A 12,074-nucleotide genomic window follows, 5' to 3' on the forward strand; every position below is an offset into this window, starting at 1 on the left:
TACTCGTTGTACTTTTGTATTTATCTAATAATCAGTAATGTTGAGCATTTTTTCATGTGCCTGCTAGCCATCCATATATTTTCTTTGGAGAAATGTCTATTTAGGTCTTCTGTCCATTTTTCTTTTTCTTTTTTTTTTTTTTTTTTTTTTTTTTAGGGCCGCACCTGAGATTCCCAGGATAGGGGTCTAAAGTGCTATAGCTGCTGGTCTATACCACAGCTCAGGGCAACGCCGGATCCTTAACCCGCTGAGTGAGGCCAGGGATTGAACCTACGATTTCATGGATCCTAGTCAGATTCGTTTCTGCTGAGCCACTACAGAAACTTCATTCTGCCCATTTCTGGGTTGTTTGTTGTTGTTGAGTTGTATGAGTTGTTTGTGTATTTTGGAGATTAAGCCCTTGTGAGTTACATGGTTTGCAACTATTTTCTCCCATTTTCTAGGTTGTCTTTATTTTTTATGGTTTTCTTTGCTCTGCAAAGTGTGGTGAGTTTGATTAGGTCCCATTTGTTTATTTTTGTTTTTATTTCTATTGCCTTGGGAGACTGACCTAAGGAAACATTTTTACAGTTGATGTCAAAGAATGATTTGCGTGTGTTCTCTTCTAGGAGTTTTACGGTGTCATGTCTTACATTTAAGTCTTTAGAAGCTGATACTCTTCACCTGCCAACAGCAGGTCATATGCTTTGAGCTGTTCTCCAGCAATAAAAAGTTTGTCTTAAGCTTTCTAAAAAAAAAAAAATAAGTCAAGTGCAGAAAATTATGTATCTAGTATGTAACTTTTAAATGTATATTTTGTGTGTGATTATTTGAGTTGATATTTTCTTGAAAGAAATGCAAAAAATTACAGCAGCTACCTTGGGGAAACAAAACTAAAATCTAGGGAGAGAGGAGATTTTACTTTTTTCTTTTACGTGCTTCTTTGTTATTTGAACTGCTTTTTACCACATGCATATATATTGCCTTTACTTAAAGAATAATTATGTGCATGCATGTCTAAATATAACTTTATAGAATTTTGGAAAACTCTTATAGTCTTACGTCAAGGAAATTGACACTATTTTTGGTTGGCTCAAGGATGTGTCATGAAACAGTTTAGACTCTGAGTCTATCTAAGCTTTTTTTTTTTTTTTCCTTTCTTAATTGTCTAAACAGGGCTGTGGGGAAAGTCTCAGATCAGGCATGCTGGCATTCAAAGCTCACTTTCTTACAGAATAGTGAAAACTCACTTTCTTACAGGATGGTGACAGAGAAATGGATGGATATCCAAGTGGGGGATATAATAAAACTGGAAAATAACCAGGCTGTCACGGTGAGTACCTCTTTGGGCTGTGGCTTTTTCTCTTTCGGCTTGAGTAGGAACTCTTTTAACACTTCTGTGACTGCTCTTTCTGGTGACCTTCACCTGCCTTATTTTGCATCCAGAGATCAATAGCTCCCGTGGGAAGAAGTTTGTTCTTGTCCACTCCTCACCATAGCTACAGGTAAAGTATGACTAGCTTTAGGAGAAGGGACATGTGGTAGCAGTGATGGATCCTGGACAAAGAAAGTAAACAAGGGGCTCCCGTTGTGGCTCAGTGGAAACCAATCCAACTAGTATTCATGAGGACTTGGGTTTGATCCCTGGCCTCACTCAGTGGGTTAAGGAGCCAGCGTTGCTGTGAGCTTCAGTGTAGGTCGCAGATATGGCTTGAATCTAGTGTTTCTGTGGATCCTGTGATGCTGTGGCCATGGAGTAGCCTGGCAGCTACAGCTCTGATTTGACTCCTAACCTGGGAAATTCCATATGCCGTAAAAAGACAAAAAAAAAAAAGAAAGAAAGAAAGAAAAGAAAGTAAACCAAATGTCTGTAAAATTCTTAGAATAAACACCTGTTCCTGAGGTAACTACTTTTGTCACACTGTAATATTAAAAGTTTGCCTTCCTGCTTTCCTTATCCTCTCTGACTTTTCTGACCACAGGCTGATATACTATTACTGTCTAGCAGTGAGCCCTACAGTCTGACATATATAGAAACAGCAGAACTGGATGGGTGAGTGTTCCCTCCTGATAGTTCATTAAGACAGTTGAGCCAGCTTAAAGTGATTTCTCAGTGAGGGAGAGCACGATGCTGAGAATCAAGTGCTGAAAGAGGCTAGAAATATCCAGATAAGATAGGAGGCCAGACTCTTGGGATCTCAAGTCTAAGGCTGAGCTCTTGACAGCAATAGTTGAGCATCCACTGGGTGCAGAAACTGGGCAGATAAATTCCATATTTTCCATCTCTAAACTGTAAACACTTTGACTATATTCAGTAATGCTGAGTGGTAGGAAAGATGTTAAATGGAACTGTAGAATTTCAGAATAGAGTTGCAGAGTTTCTGGTGGCGGTTGGGGGTGATGAGTGTGAAAGTAATTACTTACTGATAAAACACCATGTTCTAGAAAGATCTTAAGGTAGAAATTCATTAATGTTCAAAAACTGAGATCTTAGGATAGAGACTATCTCCAGAGAGCTTGTCCTATAGAATTTAGTATCCATCTGCATCCTTACAATGATTCTTCTCAATGTCCACAAACTTTTTGAAATGTGGCTTCTTTTTAACTTCTGTCCCTGTGCATTCCTATAGGAGCAAATGGTTAATGGGGATCCCTTCATGAGTTGTGTAAATATGGATGAGGTGGGGAGTATGCTTTACTTGGAGGTATATGCAGGTTCTTACCAAGACATGCTCCTCATTCTTGAAGGAACCAGGTACCACTCCCAGGTTGTTTTGTGTAAGGCTTTTTTTAGCTTTTCTAGAGCATCTGACCAGCAAGATCTCATAGCTAGGTTAAAGTAGTTGTGATATACAGAGAGTGAGAGCAGGGAACGAGGGGAGCAAGAGGGCTAATAGTCAGGTTCCTTGTAGAACCATCCACCTCAGTACTATCCTTGAGAGAGGATAACAGTGGGAGTGACTCTTAGAGTTCAATCCCAGGCTGTCTTGGCAACAACTCTTTTCTAAAGTAGGAGAAATTGGACCTGTGCTGCTATTGCGTATGTGTCCTGTACTCTGGTGACCATGCATCCTTTACCCTAGTGAAACCAACCTGAAAGTGAAGCAGGCCATCTCAGTTACCAGTGAAATGGAAGATAACCTGAAGCTGCTGTCTGCCTTTGATGGTGAGCTAGGAAATAAATTTGCCAACCCAATTTTTTATCAGTAAAGGTCTGGTTGAATAAAGTATGGAACATCCATACAGTGAATGCTATATAACTTATTAAAAACAATATGCAAGTTTATATTTATTTGCATAGGATATTAATAAGTGAAATATTAACATATAACATATTAATAAATAAAGATTACAATATACTATGCATAGTATATATCACACAGATTTTTTTGGAAACAGATATGTTTATGAATACACGTATAGAAAAAATTTGGAAGGCTATACTATAAAAGTTTTAATAGCACTTATGTCTAGGTAATGGGTGAATTTTATTTTCTCCCTTCTCCTTTTAATATTGTATATATCTTTATAAAATTCACATTTTACTTTATTAATCATGAAAAAGTCAAATTAATTCCATCTTGAAAAAAAACTAGGTTTGCTTTAAGTAGTTTTAAAATTTCTCTAGATTCAGCTTATTTGATCTGAAAGTGCTGATAGTGATAAGTTATCATGTGGGTTGTTCTCTGTGTAGATGACCCATGTCACAGAATTACTCTTCTCTGATGCCCAGAAACTTCTGTCTGCCTTTCTAAATGGAGCTGATGAGAAATGGACAGTGGCTAAGAGATGATAGGAAAAGGATGTGTATTTATTTTTAAAGAGGGATGTTCTTTCCTTTTTCCTGTTAAGCCTCCTCTGTCCTGTTAGGAAAGAATTAAGATTACAGAGTCAGGACTCTTATTGCTTTTTTTTTTTTTTTTTTCCAGGAGAAGTGAGGTGTGAGTCTCCCAATAACAAGTTGGACAGATTCACAGGAGTACTGACTTATCGGGGGGAAAACTACATCCTGGACCATGACAGGCTGATTCTCCGAGGCTGTGTCATCAGGAATACAGATTGGTGCTATGGCTTGGTGATTTTTACTGGTACGTCTTCCTGGGGCCATAGACCTCCAGCCTGCCAAGTTCCATTGGTAGCCCTGTTGTGGGTACTTGGTTTTCAGGATATAGATATGGTGCTCAGATATATATATATATCAGAATAATATGGCTTTGAGACACGTAGAAAGGGAGGCAGGTAGATGGATAGATGGATGGATGATTTAAGAAATTTTTTTCCAAATAATGAGCTACCAGCCCTGCCTTTGTTAGAGGAAGACTTTGTATTCCAAAACCACAGAGCACTGGGACACTTTGCTCTGCAGCAGAAATTGGCACAACATTGTGAGTGAAATATACTTTAATTTCTTTTTAACGGGGGTAAAACAACAACAACAACAACAACAACAAACATGACCACAGAACATTCATGAGTCTTTCTAACCGTATCTGGACACGAGAGAAGGTACACACATAGAATTAGCATATGGAAGGGAAACATGTGAAAGGGAAAAGAATACATGTGGATTACTTTCATGAGAGAATAAACACAGTGCTCGTTATGGAGAATATAAAATACAATGTGAGATATTTGTGCCAGAGAAAAGGCCCATGTGGCTCATTAGTAGTGGCCCATCTTGAGATGGCAGCTAGAATGATAAACCCTTACACTTAGTGAGGGATTTTCTTGGGTTATGATGTGATGCAGGAAAATGAAGCTTCTGTGCTATCCTACGCCCTCAGTGACAGTGGGCATTGATGACAACCACCATAGTAAGGAGATAGGACACTGAAGACAGCATTGAGGAAGATTTTCCGCAGTGAATACTACTCAACTCCCCTCCTAGAGAATTCACCCCTAGACATGGGGATCCTAGATGCCTCACTTCTGTGGGAAATAATGAGATCCAAGCCCTAAAGAGAAGCTTAAGAGTCCAGGGGGGCCTTGTTGGGACTTTCCTCATTGGTTCTTAATCTCTAGTGGCAGCTTGTAGGCTGACCAGTCCCAAACTGAAAAGATTTGAAGTAGGCTTAGTTTCTTCACCATACTTCAGCAGCTAACCCCACAAACTGCCACAGATTACAAAAGTTCATTTTTTCAAGCAAAAGTTTTTTTTCCCTAAAGCAGTAGCAGTGAAGTTGACAGCCAGCCCAAGTTTTGTTAAGATTTTCCTCTGGGGAGCTTCTGTCGTGGCTCAGCGGAAACCAATCTGACTAGTATCCATGAGGACACAGGTTCGATCCATGGCCTCACTCAGTGGGTAAAGGATCTGGTGTGGCTGTGGCTGTGGTGTAGGCCAGCGGCTACAGCTCTGATTCAACCCCTAGTCTGGGAACTCAAATATGCCTCAGGTGTAGCTCTAAAAAGACAAAAAAAAAAAAAAAGATTTTCCTCTGAGTCTTAGTTGGTTACATGGTAGTGAAAAATCTGGGGGGCCTTGGGAAACTCAGAGCAAAGGAGAATTGATGTCACCTAATTGCATCCCAAGGCACTTAAGTTGCTGTTCCTGCTACATGATATCTAAGTTCTGTCATGATCCCCACATTCTTCTTGAAACCTGGGGTATGGTCAGTTTTTCTAAAGAGCCTTGGAAGATTCTTCCCTTTGTAGCTTGCAGGCTTGAGCCAAACTTCTCATGACTTCAAGCCCTTCAAGGAACACTTTAAGAGGAAAGAGTGGCATGGCTTATACCTTGCATTTTCAGTGTTTTCCTACGTATCAGAGAAGTTCCATCTTACAAATAGCAAACATGGGTGAAATTCCTTCATTAGAGTAGATGTAAGAACAATAACCAGATGATAAAAGGCCAGAGAAATTGTTATTTATATTTTCTTTTAAACCTCTTCTGTTTTCTCTGCAGCCATATCTCTTGGTCAATAATTTCCAACTCTAGTCCCAGTAACCATTAAAAGCTCTTTGTTTCTACTTACTGTCTGCACTCTCATGAAGAAATAGAGTCTTTGCCTCTCTGCTCCAGAGACGTCTCAGCTCCCAGGCATCCTCAGAAGAAATCACTACCATTGCCTTTTCCTTTCTCCCTTTCCTAATTAGAAACTTTATTTGGAGCCTGGTGAAGCAATGGGTTTCCTCATTGCTCAAGAAGATGCAGATCTACTTATCAGAAAATCCCTCTTCTAAGCTAAATAGATCAGATGGTTTTAAGAGAGAAGCTTGTGCAACCTACACCACAGCTCACAGCAACACCAGATCCTTAACCCACTGAGTGAGGCCAGGGATCAAACCCAAGTCCACATGGATACTAGTCAGATACGTTACCACTGCATCATGATGAGAACTCCACTGATTCTAAGTGGTGATGTCTCCTTGTTTCACTTAGGGCCAGACACCAAATTAATGCAGAACAGTGGAAAGTCCACCTTTAAACGGACACACATAGACCATCTCATGAATGTCCTTGTGCTCTGGGTAAGTTAAAGACTTTTTTCTGCTTCTTTACAAATAGCTATACCTCCTTCCCTTCCACAACACTAGCCAGTATTTCCAACTTGGAATTAAGTTGTTTGAAAGATTCAGTAGTTTTTAGGACTTCACATATTAATGTCTGAAGCAAAAAACGAAAGAACTCATTTACAAGGGAGTCTTAAACTTATACCTCTGCTGTAGAGGACAGTCACAGTTTGTTGAGGCTTTTTTTTTTTGCCTTTTTCCTTTTTGCCTTTTCTTGGGCCACTCCCGCGGCATATGGAGGTTCCCAGGCTAGGGGTTGAATCGGAGCTGTAGCCACCGGCCTATGCCAGACCCACAGCAACGCGGGATCCGAGCCGCATCTGCGACCTACACCACAGCTCACGGCAACGCCAGATCGTTAACCCACTGAGCAAGGGCAGGGACCGAACCCGCAACCTCATGGTTCCTAGTCCGATTCGTTAACCACTGCGCCACGACGGGAACTCCTGTTGAGGCTTTGATACTTTGATTTTGGTACCAGAATGGATTAAGGACCTTGCTTTAGAAATTGACACATTTTTTTTTCTCATAGCCAGTTTTACTCATGACCACTTTAATAAAACCTTCATGTTCCTGGCTTCCATATCTTTCATAGTTTATTCTCTTCTTTTGCTTGAGTATGCACTAGAAGTTTCCAACCTGTAATAATCAAACTACTATTTAATAATGTTTTTAAGTGAATTGGAGGGAAACCAGGAGCCCAAAAGTGGAGGATGAGAATGAACAGATAGAATAAACCGACACTGGAATAAACAGATTATAATTCAGAAAAGAGGAAAGGAAAAACTTTTAAACAAATTTTACTACTGTTCTTAGAGAAGCAATTGCCTAAATAAGAATAGGCTAAAAAAATTTCAATGAAAAAATTAAAAAGTCAATCAAAGAACAACAAAAAGAATTTTGGAGAGTAAAAATTACTGAAATTAAAAACCAACAGAGGAGTTCCCATTATGGCTCGGTGGTTAACGAATCCAACTAGGAACATGAGGTTGCTGGTTCGATCCCTGGCCTTGCTCAGTGGGTTAAGGATCTGGCGTTGCCGTGAGCTGTGGTGTAGGTCGCAGATGCAGCTCGGATCCTGCACTGCTGTGGCTCTGATGTAGGCCGGTGGCTACAGCTCCGATTAGACCCCTAGCCTGAGAATCTCATATGCCACGGGAGTGGCTCTAGAAAAGGCAAAAAGACCAAAAAATAAATAAATAAATAAACAAACAAACAATAGAAGGGCTGAAATAAAGAGTCAAAGAACACTGCTAGACCATAAAACCAAAAGTCAAAGAGATAAATTCTTTTTTTAATGAAGGGTCAAACCAAGAGCCCCCAGTTCATCTCCTAGGAGTATCAGAAGGAGAAAATGAGGGGAGTTCCCTGGTGGTTCAATGGGTTAAGGATCTGACACCACGACTGCTGTGGCTTGGGTTTGATCCCTGGACCTGGAACTTCTGCATGCCACAGGGGCAGCCAAAAAGGAGAAAATGAGGGGACAATCTTGTCAAAGAAATATTAGAAGAATATTTCCTAGAATTGAAGAACAATGTGAGTTTCAGATTTAGAACACCCATTAAGCATCATGAAATTTTATTTCATTTTTTTATTTCCCTAAATACGTTATTATTTTTTTCCTACTGTACAACATGGCGACCCAGTTACACATACTTGTATACATTATTTTTTCTCACATTATCATGTTCTATCACAAGTGACTAGACATAGTTCCCAGCGCTACACAGCAGGATCTCATTGCTTATCCATTCCAAAGGCAATAGTCTGCATCTGTTAACCCCAAGCTCCCAGTCCAACCCACTCCCTCTCCCTCTGCCTCCCCCTTGGCAACCACAAGTCTGTTGTCCAAGTCCATGATTTTCTTTTGTGTGGAAAGGTTCATTTGTGCCATATATTAGATTCCAGATGTGATATCATATGGTATTTGTCTTTCTCTTTCTGACTTACTTCACTCAGGATGAGAGTCTCTAGTTCCATCCATGTTGCTGCAAATGGCATTATTTCGTTTTTTTATGGCTGAGTAGTATTCCATCGTGTATACATACCACATCTTCTGAATCCAATCATCTGTCAATGGACGTTTGGGTTGTTTCCATGTCTTGGCTATTGTGAATAGTGCTTCAATGAACATGCAGGTGCATGTGTCTTTTTTAAGGAAAGTTTTGTCTGGATATATGCCCAAGAGCAGGATGGCTGGGTCATATGGTAGTTCTATGTATAGTTTTCTAAGGTACCTCCATACTGTTCTCCACAGTGGTTGTATCAGCTTACATTCCCACCAACAGTGTAGGAGGGTTCCCTTTTCTCCACACCCTCTCCAGCATTTGTTATTTGTGGACTTATTAATGATGGTCATTCTGACTGGTGTGAGGTGGTATCTCATGTTGACAAACCTCTGGCTAGAATCACCAAGAAGAGGAGAGAAAAAACCCAAATAAAATAAGAAATGAAAAAGGAGAAGTCACAATGGATACTACAGAAATACAAAAAACTATGAGAGAATACTATGAACAATTGTGTGCTAACAAATTTGACAACCCAGAAGAAATGGATAACCTTCTAGAGACTTACATCCTGCCAAAACTGAATAAAGAAGAAATAGATCAACCGAACAGACGGATCACTAGAAATGAAATTGAATATGTCATAAGAACACTCCCTACAAATAAAAGTCCAAGACCAGATGGCTTCACAGGCAAATCCTACCACACATACAAAGAGGAACTTATACCCATCCTCCTTAAACTTTCAAAAGGTTGAATAAGAAGGAACACTCCCAAAGACATTCTATGATGCCACCATCACTCTAATTCCAAAACCAGACAAAGATACCACCAAAAAAGAAAACTATAGGCCAATATCTTTGATGAATATAGATGCAAAAATTATCAACAAAACTTTAGCCAACCGAATCCAACAACATAAAAAAGATCATACACCACGACCAGGTGGGATTCATCCCGGGTGCACAAGGATGGTTCAACACACGCAAATCAATCACCGTCATACACCACATTAACAAAAGAAAAATAAAAAACCGCATGATCATCTCAATAGATGCAGAAAAAGCATTTGACAAAGTCCAACATCCATTCATGATCAAAACTGTCACCAAAGTGGGTATAGAGGGAATATACCTTAACATAATAACAGCCGTTTATGATAAACCCACAGCAAATATAATACTCAATGGAGAAAAGGTGAAAGCCTTCCCACTAAAATCTGAAACAAGACAAGGATGCCCACTCTCACTATTGTTATTCAACATAGTACTGGAAGTCCTAGCCACAGCAATCAGACAAACAAAAGAAATAAAATGCATCCAAATAGGAAGAGAAGAGGTAAAACTGTCACTGTATGCAGATGACATGATACTATACATAGAAATACCCTAAAGACTCAACCCCAAAACTACTTGAACTGATCAATGAATTCAGCAAAGTAGCAGGATATAAAATTAATATTCAGAAGTCAGTTGCATTTCTGTATGCTAACAATGAAATATTAGAAAAGGAATACAAAAATGCAATACCTTTTAAAATTGCACCCCAAAAAATCAAATACCTGGGAATACCTCTGACCAAGGAGGTGAAAGACTTAGATGCTGAGAACTATAAAACGTTAATCAAGGAAATTAAAGAAGATGTAAAGAAATGGAAAGATATTCCATGCTCCTGGGTTGGAAAAATGAATATTGTAAAAATGGCCATACTACCCAAAGCAACCTATAGATTCAATGCAATCCCTATCAAATTACCCATGACATTTCTCACAGAACTAGAACAAACAATGTAAAAATTTATATGGAACCACAAAAGACCCAGAATTGCCAAAGCAATCCTGAGGAACAAAAACCAAGCAGGAGGCATAACTTTCCCAGACTTCAGGCAATACTACAAAGCCACAGTCATCAAGACAGTGTGGTACTGGTACCAAAACAGACAGACAGACCAATGGAACAGAATAGAGAACCCAGAAAATAAACCCAGACAATTAAACTTTGACAAAGGAGGCAAGAACATAAAATGAGAAAAAGACACTCTTTTCAGCAAGCATTGCTGGGAAACCTGGACAGCTGCATGCAAATCAGTGAAACTAGAACACACCTTCACACCATGCACGAAAATAAACTCAAAATGGCTTGAAGACTTAAATATAAGACAAGACACCATCAAACTCCTGGAAGAGAATATAGGCAAAACATTCTCTGACATCAACCTTACAAATGTTTTCTCAGGTCAGTCTCCCAAAGCAACAGAAATAAAAGCAAAAATGACCCAATGGAACCTAATCAAGCTGACAAGCTTTTGCATAGCAAAAGGAAATAAAAAAGTAAACAAAAAGACAACTTACAGAATGGGAGAAAATAGTTTCAAATGATGCAATGGACAAGGGCTTAATCTCTAGAATATACAAGCAATTTACACAACTCAACAGCAAAAAAGCCAACAACCTAATTGAAAAATGGGCAAAAGATCTGAATAGACATTTCTCCAAGGAAGATGTACAGATGGCCAATGAGCACATGAAAAAATGCTCCACATCACTGATTACTAGAGAAATGCAAATCAAAACTACCATGAGATACCAGCATCATGAAATTTTAGAGCTCCAAGGGTATATGTAAGTCCCTCAGATTTTTCATAAGGATAAGAATAAGTAGTCAACAAAAAAATGAGAATTAGATTGTCATCACCTTTCTTGCCAACACTACTGGGTCCTAGAAACCAGTAGAGTCATACTTTCAAAGTTCTTAATGAAAAAAAAAAAAAAAATGTCTTTTCTTTGGCTGCACCCTCAGCAAAAGAAAATTCCTGGGCCAGAGAGCAAACCTAAGATACAGCAGTGAAAATGCCGAATCCTTGCTGAATGGTTTTTTGTTTTGGGGGCTTTTTTTTTTTTGCTTTTTTTTTGCTTTTTAGGGCTGCACCCGAGGCATATGGAGGTTTCCAGGCTAGGGGTCAAATCAGAGCTGCAGTGACTGGCCTACACCACAGCCATAGCAACACCCGATCTGCGTTGCATCTGCAACCTACACCACAGCTCACGTCAATGTCAGATCCTTAACCCACTGAGCAAGGCTAGGGATCAAACCTGTGTCCTTAGGGATCCCAGTCAGATTCATTTCCACTGAGCCAGAACGGGAACTCCTCCTTGCTGAATTCTTAACCTCTAGGCCACCAAAGAACTCCTGAAAATTGTTTTGATCTAGAAATCTATAGCCTGGCAAACTACAAATTAAGTAAGAAAGCAAACTTCTTCCTATCATAGGACCTTTACCCTTGCTCACAGTGTCTGCCCAGGCCTCTGCATAGTCTGCTTATTTTTCATTATTCAGTGTTACCTTTTCGGAGAAACCTTAATCTGCCACCCTATCTAAAGTAGCCATCTCTACCAAGACCTTCTTTATTCTATTAGCTTGTTTTATTTTCCTCTCAGCACTTAGCAATAATTAAATTGTATTTTTCCACTTCTTAATTTATCTGTTTTCCACTTGTCTCCACAGGATTACAAACTCTGAAAATAAAAACATTGTCTTTTATCACCACTGTACCCTAGTCTCTAGAATTATGTCTGACACA

At 39.4% G+C, this 12,074-nt stretch overlaps 1 protein-coding gene across 1 annotated transcript in view; it reads left to right on the forward strand.

Moving 5' to 3' along the window:
• The window catches only part of LOC125120834 (phospholipid-transporting ATPase FetA-like), a 97,611-nt gene that overhangs the window by 46,291 nt on the left and 39,246 nt on the right, over window positions 1-12,074 (forward strand). The window contains exons 6-10 of the mRNA XM_047769243.1: window positions 1,240-1,312; window positions 1,962-2,032; window positions 3,063-3,145; window positions 3,909-4,067; window positions 6,359-6,447. Coding sequence (XP_047625199.1) covers window positions 1,240-1,312; window positions 1,962-2,032; window positions 3,063-3,145; window positions 3,909-4,067; window positions 6,359-6,447 — 475 coding nt within the window. The remainder of the gene's footprint in view (window positions 1-1,239; window positions 1,313-1,961; window positions 2,033-3,062; window positions 3,146-3,908; window positions 4,068-6,358; window positions 6,448-12,074) is intronic.

Source organism: Phacochoerus africanus, chromosome 2, assembly GCF_016906955.1.
Source record: "Phacochoerus africanus isolate WHEZ1 chromosome 2, ROS_Pafr_v1, whole genome shotgun sequence".
Lineage (NCBI taxonomy): Eukaryota > Metazoa > Chordata > Mammalia > Artiodactyla > Suidae > Phacochoerus > Phacochoerus africanus.